At 39.7% G+C, this 18,173-nt stretch overlaps 1 protein-coding gene across 1 annotated transcript in view; it reads right to left on the reverse strand.

The window, feature by feature from the left end:
* Nucleotides 1–18,173, reverse strand: part of LOC122812918 (SAP30 binding protein) — a 1,615,174-nt gene that overhangs the window by 323,000 nt on the left and 1,274,001 nt on the right. The window contains exon 8 of the mRNA XM_044084976.1: nt 9,653–9,713. Coding sequence (XP_043940911.1) covers nt 9,653–9,713 — 61 coding nt within the window. The remainder of the gene's footprint in view (nt 1–9,652; nt 9,714–18,173) is intronic.

Genomic DNA, 18,173 nt, shown 5'->3' on the forward strand with positions numbered 1-18,173 from the left:
GAGTTGGCCGAATTGCAAAGCTCTGAATCTCAGAGAAGCTCGAGACCAGCCCATATCCCACAATCCTCCCTGCCATTACTCAGATCTAGTTTGCCGCTGCAACAGATCGGATCGAGGAGAGCCCGGACCAGATAGAAAATTGATAATTGGTTTCTATTTACAGATAAGCTACTGATTTTTTTTCCTGATATAACTTTATATTTCTTAGATAGTTATAGAAGTTGCTGTGTGTGTGTGTTTTTTATATATATATATACACATATATATATATATATATATATATACCCTTTTTTCTTCAGGCACCCTTTTGTGGCCTAACCCTTCTTTCTTTGGGTGTGGTTTGTGAGTGTCTTATTTTATATAGCCCTTTCTAGACTTATATATATACATATAGGATTAGTAGTCTTAGCAGTTTTTCTCTACTCATTAGCCTAGTGAAGTGTTGTTATATTAGCATGTCAGAGAAAGCTAAATCTGGCTTTAAAAGATGTCAGTGTGGGCAGAAAATGTCCATTACTGACAATCATGCTTCCTGCGTCTACTGTCTTGGCCCTCTCCATCTTCAAGAGGATTGCTCTAGTTGCCATTCCTTTAGCGGGAGGGTCATGACAGATAGACACAGGAAGCTCATAGACAGAGGGTTACGGAAGCCTGCCTTTCAAGAGGCTTTGGACAAGTCGGATCAGGCTTCTAAATCCTCGAAAGGGTCGAAGATGTCAGAGCCCATGTCACTGGCTCAGAGTTCATCTTCTAGGGTTCGTTCGCCGGTTCCACAGTTCTCGGGGCCGAGCGTCGAACATTTATCATTTCCTGAGCCCCAGATCTTGGAACCGGTGTCGGAGCTGCCACCACCGTCAATTCTTTGGTCGGTGCCATCTTCGGCTCCTTCGACCCGTTCTTCCAGACCTTTATCTGAGACAGATGTGGATCGTGTCGTGCAGAAACACATGGAAAACACGGCCCTTTCCAAGTTAAATTGCAGTTTCCTCCCAGTTGGTGTCGAAACTAGAAGGCCTCCCCATATCTCCAATGGGTCCTCCTTCGAGACTCATCCAGATCTCGGAGCCGGGAGAGGATGACCTGATGATAGTGGAGCCCTCGGTGCCAAAACCGTCCATTGCACGATCGACACCATTGACTTCGACTCCTTCGGAACTGATAGGGGAGTCGCGGAGCCGACGGTCTCTCCTCGGTTCCAGGACCGAGAGTTGTACCGACCTGTCGGTGCTGACTCTCCCTCTCGGGGCCTCGGCACAGACTGGCTCGGCTCCGTCCTCGGGGTCGGAGCCCACGGCACCAGGTCTGGGATGCTCCCATGTTCTTTGGAACCGGGGGATCCCTCGGCCAGGGGTTCAAGGGCCTTTGACCTTATGAGGAAAGTATTGTCTGCACAGACAACCACATCATCAGGGGAATCTTGAGATTGAACACTCTTACATCACAAGAGAGTGTGGGACTCTATCAAGTACATGGAAAAAACCTTTAAGTACATCTACCTAAAGGTGTCTATGGCTAGGCCACTTATGTTCCCCTCTGGCCGCTTGCCTAGTATTGTCGTCAAGTTCCCAAGAGGACGCTGACTGGAGGAGACTTGAGGAACTTTAACTCTGTTGTAGCAGCAGGCTCAAAAGGGGAAAACGTGAGCTTCTCTAGTACAAAGTTAAGGTCCCAGGCAGGAGTGGGAGCTCTCCTTGGGGGTCTTAAATTGTTAGCTCCTCCCAGGAATGGTTTGATCAGAGGGTGAGAGAAGAGGGGTGGCTCAGTATTGTAATGAGCTGAGATGGCAGAGGCATGAATCTTAACTGATGAAAAGGATAGGCCTTTGTGGAGCAGCTCTGCTAGATAATCTAAGATTTGAGGGAAGGTGGGCATGGCTGTGTCCTTTCCTTGAGCCTGGCTCCAAGAACAGTATCTTTTCCACTTTTCTGAATAGGATTTCCTAGTACTAGGCCTCCTGGCCTCAAGAATAACATCCAGCACCTGTTTGCTGAGGGTTGTTGGTAATGTATTCAGGGAATAAGCCAGGCTGCCAGGTTCAGGGTTTGCAGCTGAGGATGCAAAATCTGTCCCGCCTGCTGGGACAGCAGAGAGGGGGTCTAATTGTAGGTGGCAGAGTGGCACTGCTGTCAGACTGCGTAAAAGTGGGTACCAGTGCTGGGGTGGCCAGTCTGGTGCAATAAGGATAGTCCTTGGCCTGTCCTGTTTGATCTTGAGGAATACTTTTGGAAGGAGGGGGAAAGGCATAGATTGAGAGGTTTTCCCATGTGAAGGACAGGGCACCCCCACTTTCCAAGCTTGTCTGTGGGGAATTCTGGTGCAAAATTTGTTTAGATGACTGCTTTGGGGGGACGCAAAGAGGTCCATTTCTGGTGTCTCCCACCTGTGTATTAGAAGTTTGAATGAGTTTGGTTCCAGTTTCCACTCATGTGGGTCCATTAGATTTCTGCTCAAGTCGTCTGCCAGTGAATTTTGTTTGCCTGGCAGGAACTGAGCTTGCAGGTGCACTGGATTGCTTAAGGCTGTGTTCCACAAAGCCATGGCTAACCTGCAGAGTGGGTAGGAGTGAGTTCCCCCCTGCTTGTTTATGTACCACATAACTGTGATGTTGTCAGACTTTATCAGGAGTGGTCCTGGCAGGATAAGGTATTTGTAGGCTGTCAGTGCATTCTGTACAGCTAACATTTCTTTTTGATTGATATGCAGGTGAATATGTCCTGGGCTCCATTTGCCTTGAATGCATTTGCCTGCCATATGAGCCCCCCATGCATAGTCTGATGCATGTGTTGTCAGAGTTTGGACGGCGGGGGGTTGTGAGAAAGGGAGTCCCTTGTTGTGGATGCAAGCCTCTGCCCACCAAAGGAACTATGTCCTTAAGCAAGTAATCATAGGAATCAGTGTTTCCAGGTTCTGGGAATGTTGACACCAGAGACTTTTTAAGTACCACTGAAGTTTCCTCATATGCAGTCTTGTATATGGAATCAGTAGAATACATGAGGCCATGAACTCTAGGGCTTGCAGTATTTTTCATGCAGATAGCTGGGTTTGGGTGGCCAGTAGTTTGAAATAAGTTGTCAAATAAACCTGCTATTTAGGAGTGAGGAATGCCATCTGGGAAGATGTGTTCAAGCTTGCTACCAGGAATACAATCTTTTGGCTGGGTACCAGATGTGATTTCTTTTCATTGATGGTATACCCCATAGAAGTTAGGAGTCTCTTTACAAACATCAAGTGCTGAAGAAGCAATTCCTGACTGTCCGCCTGAATCATGCAATCGTCCAAGTATGGGTACATTTGAATATTTCTCTGCCTGCAGTAAGCAATGACTGGAGCCAGGCACTTTGTGAACACCCTGGGTGCAGTAGATATGCCAAAGGGAAGTGCAGAGAACTGATGGTGCATACAACCTACCCTGAAATGTAGATATTTCCTGCAAGATTCCCTTATGGGGATGTGCAGATAAGCCAGGAGTCCTTGGCTAGCATAGGAAGAAGCTGCTGGAGTGTAAGCATTTTGAATTTTAGTACCACCAAAAAGGTGTTTAGGGATGACAGATACAGAATAGGGCACCACGAGTTCTCTTTCCTGGGCACCAGGAACAGCCTGGAGTAGAAACTCTGTCCCCATTGCTCTGCTGGCACAGGTTGAATAGCCCTGATACTGAGAAGAGAAAGTACATACTTTTGGGCCTCTGTCCACTGGTTTGGAGGAAGGTCTGGCAATCTGCTTGGGGGTGGCAGAGTGTGGAAACAGAATCTGTATCCCTGGGATACAATGTTTAAGACCCATCGGTCCTGGGTAATGTACTCCAAGGTTTTTGCATGCAGGGCAAGTTTTCCTCCTAGGGGTGCAAGTACTTAGGCATGGCTGGGAAGGATTAAGGACAAGTCATTGCAAACTTTTTCCATAGGGGGGGTGGCTTACCACTCCAGGTTTTTGAGGAGGGTCCACTCCATTGTTTAGATCTGTGCATACCCTGAGACTGTGGTCTGTTGTCCCTGGGTTTGGGCTAAGGTCTGGAAGGGACTGGAAAAGACCAATTTTTTGAAGGCCAATGCCTACTGAATCTAGGTGGCTGTACCTGTAAGAAATCTTTAACAGTTTGCATGGATTTAGCTTTTTTCCTCCATCTTTTTAAGAACTTCTGCTGCTTTAGAGCCAAACATTCTTGGTTTAATGGAGCATCAAGTAAATTTGCCTTGACATGGTCTGGCAAGATTTGTTCCTTCAGCCAAGCATGCCTTCTCAGAACAGACCCAGTTACAGCAGCCCTGCAAGATGCTTCTAAGGCATCAAAACCACACTGCAAATCATGTTTACCAACTTGGTTTGCAGAATGCATCAAGTCTTGTAAATCTTTATTTTCTGCACAATCAGGAATCAACAACATTTTTTGTTTAATTAGATCAATAACATGCTGCTGGTACTTCAACATGTGAAACTGGCCATTTAAAGCCCTGATGGCAAGAGTTGCAGAGGTATAAACCTTCTTACTCCATCTGTTTAGAGACCTAGAATCCCTGTCAGAAGGGGTAGGGTTTTTGGCTGTAGAAACCTTAATACCTTGAGGTCCCTGGGAAATGGTCTCTGGATCTGCAGTGGGATTTTTAAAAAGAAATTTGAGAGAGTCAGGTACTCTGTAGTATCTGTCAGGCTTTCCAGAAGCAGGTGGTAAAGTATCAGGGGTAAGGCTGGATTCCATGAAGACATCATCTACAATATCCAGGACAGGGGGAATATCTAAAAGCCTATGCTGAGGCAAGTCTAAAAATTCTCTGAGTCTCTTTTTGGACTGTGGGTAGTCCTGGCATTCCCAGCGGAAATGCTCTCTTAGGGTATATGCAAGGTTTCACAGAAAGGTCCTCTGGGGGGGGGGGGGCTGAGGGCGTTGAATCCTCTGCATCTGAGTCCTCTTAGGTAGATAAGGGTATGTCCTGGTAATCACAGGGGTCAGAGTCATCAGACTCATGGTCTGAAGAATCAGAAGGAAAATCAATTCTTTGACTTTGGGGGGGGGGGGGGCTGGCATCCCCTAATTAAAGTAATAAGGTCATCAGCCATTCTAAGCATTTGTTTCTGTGGCATGGAAGCTTGAGAATGTGCTTTGGTTGTCGGTTTCCTAGGCATAGTGTGAACTCTGGGCCTGAGAAATTTGGTAGATTTAGTCATTAGTGAAGTAGTCGGTTTGATACGAACATCGGAAGGTATGAATACACCCTCAGAAGCTGATGCCTGCACAGCGTCTCTGAACCCATCCAAGGTTGACACATCCACAGGTTCCATAGTCGAAGAAGCATCTTGCAGCATACCGGACTCCGAATGGGTCTCAGTAGAGGCTGCGAATCTGAAGAAGCGGGTAACAGGGGCTGCAAAAGTGCCTCACTGAGTAACGGCGGACTGGCGAATAGCTTAAAAGAAGTGTTGTTGGCAGTTATGGACCTATGCGGTCTGTCCCTGTGTTTATCTTTGCATTTTTTCAGAAGATGGGTAGTTGGATGGCTTACTGAAGTAATTTAGGAATACGGATAACGACAGCAAAAGAATTTAGAGACAAACACAGCCTGATGACGAATAGTTTGGGCGTTAAACAAGGCACAAAACAGACAGCGAGGGACGTTGTGGTGTGGGCCTAAACAGGTGACGCAGTAAGAATGAAAATCTCTGTGAGGTATTTGTTTTCCACAGGCAAGACAATTGCTAACTTTTCCTGACATTGATTAGAGCAAGAAAAAAAAATCCCCATTGGGATACTTAGCTTTAGAAGACTTCAGGTTTGAAAGTTGAAAAACGAAAAGTTCAGGTAGCTGCCAACCGGCACTTGCGAACTGCTTCGGGCTCCTGCGCAGCAAAAAAAGCTGATTTAATGGTGTTGACTGCATGTTTTATACCCATGATGACCAACTTTCCCCATTCTGAAATCGCTCATACAATTTGCTAGGGGTTTACCCACAGAAAACACCTAAATGAATGTTACGGTCATGCTTCAAAAATCACAAAAAACACATTGCTACTAAGGACAGTCATGGATAGCCAAACCTTTAAGGTGAGTTTGCAAACCAACTTTATGTAACAAGACTAAGTTTAAGAAGAATGACTTCAATTGGGCAGAAAGAGAATCAGAGGTAAGCTACCTGGCATCCTCTGCCTGTTGTATATCCACTGTATCCTAGTTATCATAACATACAAGAATACAAAATGCATTACATCATTCTCAATTAGTACCAATGGGATTTATAAGAGATTGCAAGTTTTCCAAATGAAAAAAAACTTGACAATGCCTTACTTTGGCAAAAATTCAATTTGGAATACTAACATTTTAGAAAGAGTACAGTTGAAATGGAACATTCTGCTGTCAAAGTTTACTGACCCACAAAATGCATACAAAACTACCTTGTACTGCCAACAGATTAGGGAGCAAGATGGCACTGTGAAAGGGGACTCGGTCTTCATACTAATAATAGTTTTATTTGCAGTTCTGAAGAGGTTAGGTTTCCTGTGCGACTCTGTAGTGGCAAATTAGTTTTAATTACACATCCAGAAACTAATTTTCTGCAAAGTCTAGTTGATCTAACTTCAGCAACAACATAATTAAATCCTGCTTAATCAGCAATGGGAATTGAATGAATTAGACTAACCGTCAACACAGGATAAAGTAAGACATTTGCAGTCTGAGACGTGTCTATTCATTGAACACATTCCATTTGCAAAAATTAAGGGACAGAGGTGTAGATATATTTCTACAGATCACAAAGCTTTAATTAGCCTACAGAATATTTCACATGGAACAAATGAAGCCATAACCATGCTCCAGCACTGAAACTACAAACAAAAATTTCATTACAACAGTATAGTCACTCAATACATCTATCGATTTTTCTACAGCCTTCCTGCCAGAACAAAAGACACTTTCAAAACACACCACCTTTACTACTCTAGAATATAAAACTAAGCAAAACCAAGAAAGAACAAAGTTCATTACTAAAGTAAAACATTGTTAATAAACCCATTATAAAGAGATGAGAATCAAACTAAGGGAGTTAACATGCTGTGAGAAGGGCTCAGGACTATGGGCAAAGAAATGTAATGCTAATATTGAGTGAAAAGGCATGAGGGAGATGCAGGAGGCACAAGGCAAGAAGGCTAGCAGCACAATAGTGGTGAGAGCTGCAACAGCCCAAGTTCAAAGGGAGACAGTAGCAGTGGTTGAAAAGGGGAAAACAAAAGTCAGCAGTCAAACTCCCGGACTATTAATTTTAATTTGGCCCATGAAGCTATGCTCAAATTTAGTTCAGTTGTGCTAAAAAAAATGTAAATGTCTGGTCTGCAATCTGAATCACACTGACCAGCCAACACTTGCCTCCAGTGACTGAGAACAAATGGGCCAGCTAGCCATTAGGGGGCTGACAATCAGCAAAGCAGAGGGTAAAATGGAGCAAAAAAAATACAACGGCAAAATCATTAGTTTCTAAGTGCTTTGGTCTGTTTGAGCTTCAAAAGTAACTTTTTTTTTTATTATTTACAAAAACATCTTTTAGAACATTGAGTACACCATCTATCTTACATGTTCTATTGATGCTCAGTAGTAGTTTGCAAATATGTGGTTACTTCCAGCCAGCCTGCAGTTGACCTTTGATCATGGAACACTTCAAAACTTATATTCAAATTTCCTCTGCCTGTCCTTAGTGAATTCAGCTCCTTCTGGATTTATATGTTGCTATTTTTTTTAATGAGCTATAGTGAGAGCGCAAAGGGGAACTTACAAACCAATGCATGAACAATTTATGTCACACAACCAAGTCGGACACTGCTTTTTTATTTTTTACTTATTTTTTGAGACAACTCACAATATGTTATACAGGATTACGTCATAACTGACTTAACTGGTAACTTCTCAAATGACTAGCAACCAATGAAAGAGTTTTTCCTGCTTCCAGCCTGAGGACAACATAGTGATATGTCAAATGAGAAATGTTTCAATTTTTTTTTTTTTTTTTTTGCTAATCAACCTTGTGTATTAAAAAAACAAGGTATTTCTACAGTTCATTTTACTTTGGTGTTTAACACAGCAATAATTCAAATATTCAGATTTCTGATTAAGCCTATAGTTAGTTCTATAATTGAATGACTGGACTTTTTTTGTCACTGAGAACAGCCAACCAAAAGAGACAAGTCATTTGAGCATGACGACCTGGTATAGAGGATTTTACATATACAGCAGAAAGTACAAAGTGACTCGTCCAAGCTAAGTAATACAGATGAGGAAATTACAGAAGAGCGGGGGGAAAGTATGGGGAGGGGGGCACTGAATGCTTGCTTTGTCTTTACAAAATAAAGCAAGGGAGGGGACACTACACTGACTAGGAGGGAGGACAGACAACATTTTAGGGAGACAGATGAAAAGGTAACTGGCTTTCCTTATGAAGGATGTAAAGCAAGCATCACGAGTTGTCTTCCAGAACCCTGGATGAGGAATATCAACAGATAACTTTCCAGTACAGAACAACAGACATGAACACATCAAGGGGTCCATCTTGAATAAGGAGAAGAGGAAACAAGCAGACTGCAGACACTAACTGAAAAGGCTGAAGAAACAAAATTCATTTTTAAAACAGGTGAAACTTTCCTTGGAACATACAAGCACCATCATAGACACACACACATATGCACATACACACAAACAGAGACACACACACACACAAATACACACAGACACACACACACACAGTGAGAAACATAGGTGGTTTAACAAAACCAGTTCACTGTAATAAGCAGACTGTTACACTAAAAGGGATTGGCTTATTACAGTTAGCTCTTCCACTGAAGAGCCAAAAAAAAAAAAAAAAAAATTGGCACACCAACCAGGTGGCAGATGCATGATCCTCCCCCAGACATTCACATCCCATTTCTTTGCCCTGCCCCCAACCCTCCTTGAACATATTTTTTTTATTTAAAAAAATTATTTTAAACTTTAGTAAACTGCTTGCGATAAATGAAGCAAACAGTTGGATACAGTTTATAAACTTGTCTGCATGAAGAGCTACACCACTTGGGTTTTACTTATAAAATCACTTTTAAACATAAACTATTACAATGTAGCAAGCAGTTGCTACAGTTTAGACCACATGCACATATGGAGAGCTACTGTGCTCAGGTTTGACCACAAATACAATACTCACTTTTACAGCCAGTACAGCATTGAACAGAGATTGGGATCCCCTTAGCAATTTGCACCTAGGGTAATTGTACACATTAAAAAGAAGGTTCTCCATCCCATGCAATCCCCCACCCCACTACCAAGAATTCTGTACCTTGGAAATGGGGGGATTCCTGTAAGATACAGCAATTTCTGAAGGAGGCCATATTTAACTGCACTTACATTTTTAAAGTTGTGAGATTTGCAGAATGGAGTATCAAATTTACAGTGCGAACCCAATTAAACTGGCCAAAGCTAAAGAACTTCATTTGGATAGTACTCGCATCCACAAAAGTCCAACACCATTAACATGGAGAATTGTGACCATCACACTGAGAAAAAAAAATAGCTGGCAGCCACTTCTGTGTGGAGCCAGTGTATTAATTTTCCTGAAAAGCTTAAGTCTCTATGCTAGCATGCAGACAAGTAAAGTTCTTCTTTAGGATCAGTCTGATTTCTTACCTTAGGATAATTTGTGCCGAGTTCATCTATACCACAGAATTGGATCAGCTTCTCATAGATACTGCAAGAAAATGAAAATGCTGATTTACATTTGGATTACTTAGGTCTTCTCCACAAAAGCAAACAACTACTTTGGTTCCTATGTTCTCCTGGCCACAGTAAGGTTGTGAGCCTGTCACCAGAAGGACACAATTACATACATGGTTCTTTTTTTCTTCTTTCTCCTCCTGCAGGATCTCACATCGACTTTGCAGCAAAGCACTGACATGTTGCTGAAACACAGCCCAAAATACAAACTGGCTGCTTGATACCACATATACAACCCAGCTGCAGGGCAACACAGCAGTGTGATGATATAGAGTCGGGAATTTTTATATGCATATTTGAGTGCTAGAGCCATAAAATAAATAAAATTCTACTTAAAAATACTGTTGCACATATGCAGGTATGGCAGCTGTAAAAAGTGGATCAGTATAAATGCAAGAGAAACACAACAATTACAAGTACATAAGTGCCAGCCTGTGCCAGAAATGAACGGGGATAAAGGAATAAATACCATCAGCCAACCCAAGTTTGTCTGGCAGTTTGGATGTTTGATGACAAATGGGCACAGAGGATGGACATGGCCTATTGGGGGGGGGGGGCTGTCCAAGGGACAAAAACATTGTTTGACTTTACTGTTCAGAACAATTGTGTGGTGCTACACATGCTTGAGTGGGGTAGGGTTTGAAGAAAAAATTCTGAACTACATCTGATGGTTGCCCTAACACTACTACCCTGACTTGGTCAAAGTGGACTAGTGATCTGAAAGCAGTTAGGGCAAAGTTATATATATATATATATATATATATATATATATACATATACATATATATGTGCGTGTATGTATATATATATATATATATATATATATATATATATATATATATATATATATATATATATATATATATACATCATACCTCTCAACCTGGAAACCTCAAAAATCTGGACTAGACCCATGAAAAATAGGTACAAATCTGTACGCTAATTAACATAAAATTTGCATACATAAGTGAGTAACCCCCATCCACTCCAATGGAATTGTGGGATACCAACTTTCAAATGCAAACTGAATAACAGACAACCAAAATATGGTACCAGAGTCCCCCTGCAGCCATTCAAATGTCCTATTACCTGACTATTTCCCCCCATTTAGCTCAAACACTAATGTGTGCATACTGCTTTACTTCTACAATGATTATTTGGATTTTATTTTTACATTTTACAGCCCAATGCACAAACACTAATGCTAAACAACATTGTCTCACAATGAAAATAGACTTAGCATTAAAACTTCTATGCCAAACGAAAGTTGAAACACGGACCAAGAAGAAAAGAAATGTCCACCACGGAACTGAAACACCAACCAGTAGTTGTTTGCAAAAGGTATAAAATCTTTTATTCCACACGAAGGTAAAACAAAGTATCCACAAGCGCTTTCACCCGGATATTCCGAGCTTTCTCAAGTTGTTGCTTTGTTGTAAGGCAACTACTTATATAGTTGCTAACATCAATTAAGTAACAAAGCTCGTGATTAATTATACAATTGTGCAAAATGAATAAGACCTTAATTAAACTCTTGTAAGTCTCTATTGAAATATGCAATTTAATAAACATTATTGTTCTTTTTGAATGTTAAACCAGTGTTTGCGTTTGTCAAATACTTTTTTCTTAAAAAACAAATACATGCCAGTATCGTTTAAAGTATATTGATAATGCTCCACCAATTAGTAGTTGCCCCAAATTAAATTTCAAGGCCATTTTAATCCATTTCATTGTATAAGTATGCACTGTTGTTTTCTTGAATAACAATTAAAATAAGAATGCCCCTATCCAAATTTCTCATAGTGAGTGTATTCTATAACCACAAGTGGTTACCCTTACCATAATTAGAAACAAAACTAGTTAAAATTAGTAAAATTAGTAAAATTTTTATGAAATTTTGGTGTGACAGAGAGGTTGTTGTGAATGTGTGTACCCTAAATTCCTTCACAATCTAGCCCTTCTAAGTTTTAAGACTGGCTTAATACTAATTGTATCATTTAAACCCGGCCAGTTACCAGCATCTAATCTTAGCTGCCACACCAACTCTCTGTACTTGAGGGTGGACTCCCAGTCCCCTCCTCGAACCTCGTGGTCTACTAGTTCTACTATCATGAATTTAAAATTGTAATTTGGACATAAAAGGGAATGCTTGTATAATGCATTAGTTTCCTTATTCTTCGCTATTTCGTAGAAGTGTTCGTACATTCTTTTTCTAATTTCCCTTTCCGTCTTCCCAATATAAAAACTTCTGCAGGACATACATACATACCACCAGGTAGATCACCCCCTTAGAATTGCATGTAAAATATGTGGGGGATTTTATCTTCATTTTTCTTGAAGTTAAATATACCCCCACATCGTCTAGAATTGCATGACATTGGTGACAAGCCCCGCATTTATAGGTACCCACTTTCTTTGCTCCATCTCTATCTCTTCTTTTCCTCTCAAACATTTCCTTGAGATTTGTTCCCTTCTTTCTGATAAATTTTGGTTTATGGGGTAAAGTACTCTTTAATTCTTCGTGGGACATAAGTACTGGCCAGAACTTACTGATAATCCTTTCTATTTCATAGGCTTGGTCACAATGTGTGTAAATGAATTTGGGTCCAATAAATTCATTTTGTTTGGTGACGGGTGTTTTGTTGTCCATGTGTCCCTTTCCCACCAGGGGGTAATAGGTTGAGTTTCTTTTGTCCATTACATCTCTAAATAGTACCTGGATTAAATCCAGAGGGTAGCCTCTTTCTAAAAACACGTGCTGTAATGTTTGGACTTCATTCAAAAAATCAGCATCTGTGCTGCACATTCTGGACGCTCTAATTAGTTGTCCTTTAAGAATGCCCTTTTTTTGTGAAAAAGGGTGAGCACTCTGAAAGTGCAAAAATGAATTCGAAAATGAATCTTTTCTGTGAATCTTTGATTGAAAAGTTTTGTTCTCATAATCTTTATAAAGGTTAACGTCCAAATAATGTAGCTCATGTGTTGCTATTGTGTGTGTAAACCTTAGAAAGGATGTAGTGCTATTGATGTGTGCCAAAAACTCTAAAAGTGAGTCGTGCGTTCCTTTCCATAGAATGCATATGTCGTCAAGAAATCTTCTATAAAAAACTTCAGGACTTCAGCATAAAAGGACTTCAGCTTTACAAGCTGGGCAGAGCAACAATTTTCATTCCATAAAGGTACTGTGGTCACAAATAATTCAGCGATAATAGAAAATGATTTTGACAATTTTAAAAAGAAATTGTACGCCTTGAAAAACAACCAATTAGAGGTTGATTATTTAAAAGAATGCATCAAGGTGAAGCGCATACCCAAGGGTTTGCGGCTGTTTAAGTTTTCAAATAATGTTCAAAGTGGGACACAGTACTATCAAAAATTGTGTGGTATTTTTGACCGGGCAGGACTAGAACTGTTATGTGTAATGGCTGAAGAGTATGAATCTAAACAAAATATGTTAATGAATGATTTGAACACATTAAATAACAACATTGTCGCTGATGCAAATTTTGGCACAGTTAAGCTTGAATATAATAAAGCGTTTGAGGATGTTGATATGTTTTGTAACAAGGTTATTAATAGGAAATTGCGCAAATTAGAGAGAGATCTTATTGAATACAGGGATGGTTTTGCTTATCCCTTACACAAACCATTTAGGGGTGAAGGCCAAAATACAAACAAAGATGGAAATGAAACCCAAAACAATTGGGCTGATGAACCTCCCCGGAGAAGTGCAAGGTTAGCACAAAAAGAGCGTAAAGGGTCCACACAGGATTTTTACCAACACCCCGGGAGACCAATGGGGTGGAGGCAAAATCACCCTCGCACTTGGAACACTTAGACCAAACAGGAACTCATTTTTCACCAGGTAACAGTATAGGATATATCGCTAGCAACAGCATTGGAAATAATGAGAATTCAGAAGAGGTAATTTCTAACACTTCACAAGGGGCATGCAGGTTACATGTCAGATCTAAGTTCACTATTTATAATTATACAGAGATAACACCTGATGACACTGCTTTCAATGTTTTTACTAAGGGACTACATTTTGTTCCCAACAAAAATTGTAATATACCTTCCACCTTAATTGATTTAAAACTCTTTACCAGAAGCCTTAATTTACAACATCTTTTTAAACATCAAGTACAAAACACTTCCGGGTTAGACAGGAAGAGTTTATTCAACCCCCCCCAATGCATTTGTTGATCAAATTGTTTGAACAACTAGTGGAAACTGAGTTCAGAGCTTTACCGTTCACAAGAACACAGAACGACAACTTGAAACAAGTAGAACTTGATTTTATAGAAATGCTGAAAAGGGACAAAATAAGAGTGATGAAACCGGATAAAGGTGGAGGCATCGTACTTATGTACAATAGTAATTATGATGAACACCTCCACCAAATGCTCCAAAATGATGAGCAATATAAGACAGTTTCTAGAAATGAAGTTAACATATCTTGGTCCAAAATTAAATACTCTTTGAATGATTATTTACTTCAGGGTGTCATTAGTGAAAAATCTTTCAATTTTCTACATGTTCCTAAACCAAAGCTCCCTTTAATATTTGGAATCCCAAAAACACACAAAGGGATTGACCCATTGGCATTTAGACCAATAGTAGCTGGCAGTGGTAGTATTACTGAACCACTAGCCAAATTTGTTGACTACGTAACCAAAAAATACATCCATTTGTTAAAATATGTGTGCAAGGACTCATGGGAGTTCTTGAAAAAGGTTCCTTGTGACAGTTTTGACCCAGATCTTCTAATGGTAACGATTGACATTAAGGATTTGTTCCCAAGCATACCACACGAAATAGGGTTACAGTGGTTTAGTGATTTTTTCATCCAAGAATCCAGTTTAAGTGGAAACTTAATCAACTTGATTGTGGAATTTATGACCATTATTATTGGAGAACAACTTTGTGTTCTTTAATGGAGAAATGTTCAAGCAACTTAAAGGGGTGGCAATGGGGGCGCCATGCGCCAGTATTTATGCAAACGTGATACTCCACAGATGGGAATCGGAGTGCGTATTTACACCCCCATGGGAACGCCACTTGCTTTTTTATAGAAGATTTCTTGACGACATATGCATTCTATGGAAAGGAACACACGACTCACTTTTAGAGTTTTTGGCACACATCAATAGCACTACATCCTTTCTAAGGTTTACACACACAATAGCAACACATGAGCTACATTATTTGGACGTTAACCTTTATAAAGATTACGAGAACAAAACTTTACAATCAAAGATTCACAGAAAAGATTCATTTTCGAATTCATTTTTGCACTTTCAGAGTGCTCACCCTTTTTCACAAAAAAAAAGAGCATTCTTAAAGGACAACTAATTAGAACGTCCAGAATGTGCAGCACAGATGCTGATTTTTTGAATGAAGTCCAAACATTACAGCACGTGTTTTTAGAAAGAGGCTACCCTCTGGATTTAATCCAGGTACTATTTAGAGATGTAATGGACAAAAGAAACTCAACCTATTACCCCCTGGTGGGAAAGGGACACATGGACAACAAAACACCCGTCACCAAACAAAATGAATTTATTGGACCCAAATTCATTTACACACATTGTGACCAAGCCTATGAAATAGAAAGGATTATCAGTAAGTTCTGGCCAGTACTTATGTCCCACGAAGAATTAAAGAGTACTTTACCCCATAAACCAAAATTTATCAGAAAGAAGGGAACAAATCTCAAGGAAATGTTTGAGAGGAAAAGAAGAGATAGAGATGGAGCAAAGAAAGTGGGTACCTATAAATGCGGGGCTTGTCACCAATGTCATGTAATTCTAGACGATGTGGGGGTATATTTACCTTCAAGAAAAATGAAGATAAAATCCCCCACATATTTTACATGCAATTCTAAGGGGGTGATCTACCTGGTGGTATGTATGTCCTGCAAAAGTTTTTATATTGGGAAGACGGAAAGGGAAATTAGAAAAAGAATGTACGAACACTTCTACGAAATAGCGAAGAATAAGGAAACTAATGCATTATACAAGCATTCCCTTTTATGTCCAAATTACAATTTTAAATTCATGATAGTAGAACAAGTAGACCACGAGGTTCGAGGAGGGGACTGGGAGTCCACCCTCGAGTACAGAGAGTTGGTGTGGCAGCTAAGATTAGATGCTAGTAACTGGCCGGGTTTAAATGATACAATTAGTATCAAGCCAGTCTTAAAACTTAGAAGGGCTAAGATTGTGAAGGAATTTAGGGTACACACATTCACAACAACCTCTCTGTCACACCAAAATTTCATAAAAATTTTACTAATTTTACTAATTTTATCTAGTTTTGTTTCTAATTATGGTAAGGGTAACCACTTGTGGTTATAGAATACACTCACTATGAGAAATTTGGATAGGGGCATTCTTATTTTAATTGTTATTCAAGAAAACAACAGTGCATACTTATACAATGAAATGGATTAAAATGGCCTTGAAATTTAATTTGGGGCAAATACTAATTGGTGGAGCATTATCAATATACTTTAAACGATACTGGCATGTATTTGTTTTTTAAGAAAAAAGTATTTGACAAACACAAACACTGGTTTAACATTCAAAAAGAACAATAATGTTTATTAAATTGCATATTTCAATAGAGACTTACAAGAGTTTAATTAAGGTCTTATTCATTTTGCACAAATGTATAATTAATCACGAGCTTTGTTACTTAATTGATGTTAGCAACTATATAAGTAGTTGCCTTACAACAAAGCAACAACTTGAGAAAGCTCGGAACATCCGGGTGAAAGCGCTTGTGGATACTTTGTTTTACCTTCGTGTGGATTAAAACTTCTATGCCCTTGAAACTCATTCATTGAAACAGCATTGAAACTCACACCATTTCCAAAAAAAATGCATCTGGCCAGTGGTGGATAAATATTGCCTTTGGGCTGTTTTCAAATCATTGGCCCCTTGCACACAAAACAAGAAACATGCATGTATTCTTTGATACACCTTACTGACTTTATTAAATTATATTCCTTGTATAGTACAGCACACTTGTTAGAGTGCATGTTACATTTATTGTTTGAACATTTTTCCAGTAGTCATAGGTAATGAAACAAAATGCATGAACCAGTAATGACAAAACTGCCCAATTCAGAACATTTCCATCATAAAAATCTACTTCCACACCCGCACTATTAATAGAATGACAGTAGTGTAAGTCATAGGCATCTTACACAGCTTCTCACACTTATTTTCAATTTTAGTTTTTTTTTTTTTTTTGGGGGGGGGGGGGGCAAAAAGGCCAAAAACCAGGAACAAATTTTAAACATTGCTTGTATAATTTTGGAAAGTTGCTAGAATAAAATGTTGTGTTACCACCATGCATTTCACTGGGAAGTTTTGAACCCAGGACCTTGTACACTACAGTCAAAGCAACTTTCCACTATGCCAAATCAGCAGTTTCCTGAAAGATAGGAAAACTGAAACTTAAATGGCTATCATTTAGTGAATTCTATTCTCACTTCTCACCATAGCTCTTACAACCTCTTAGCCCAAAAAACATGGACAAAGCCAATAATGGGGTAATACAAATTCAGTTCTCACTTCTCACCATAGCTCTCTCAACCTTTTAGCATAAAAAACCTGGACAAAGGCAATAATGGGAGAATACAAATTCAGTTCTCACTTCTCACCAAAGCTCTTGCAACCTCTTAGCACAAAAAAATGGACAAAGCCAATAATGGGGGAATACAAACAGTTCTCACTTCTCACCATAGCTCTCAACTCTTAGCACAAAAAAAACTGGACAAAGCCAATAATGGGGGAATACAGCCCCACAATAGGAACACATTTCAAATACTGTTATTATTATTATTACACTTAGAAAATTACTAGAATAAAAGGTTTTTGTGTTACCATTTATTTTCTGAAGAATATGAAGTCTAAAATTCAAATGCCTGTCATGGGCTTGAGTACCTCTAGCCACCAGGTGTATTAAACTGGGGGCATTTTCACACACACACACAGTAGATAAACTTCTCAGTATCCAAGAATATGAAGATGAATGAATGCACATTGTTCCCATCAGGGAAGCACTGAACTTTAGGTAGCATTTAAGCAGTGCTGCGATGCCAGGCCTATCATTTGAGTGCACACAGAGATTTGCAAGCAGCATGAGCAGTAATGTAATACTGGTGACATACTTCAATTATTCCCTGGCTATGAAATGATGTCTGAAAATGTAATCAGTAGTTGATCAATGTTTTTTGCTTGGGTTATAACAGAAGCACAACTTGGAATTGTGCCTACAGCTCACAGAAAAAAAAAATGAGATCAGAAAACATGCAAGCAAAAGAATAGTTAGCATTCAAATCTCATGCAAAGCACAGGAGTGTAATTATTCACAAATAACTAGCAGTCTCAGATGAAATGACCCACTAAATAAGAACAAACAG

Source organism: Protopterus annectens, chromosome 10.part0, assembly GCF_019279795.1.
Source record: "Protopterus annectens isolate FY-2018-M chromosome 10.part0, PAN1.0, whole genome shotgun sequence".
NCBI lineage: Eukaryota > Metazoa > Chordata > Ceratodontiformes > Protopteridae > Protopterus > Protopterus annectens.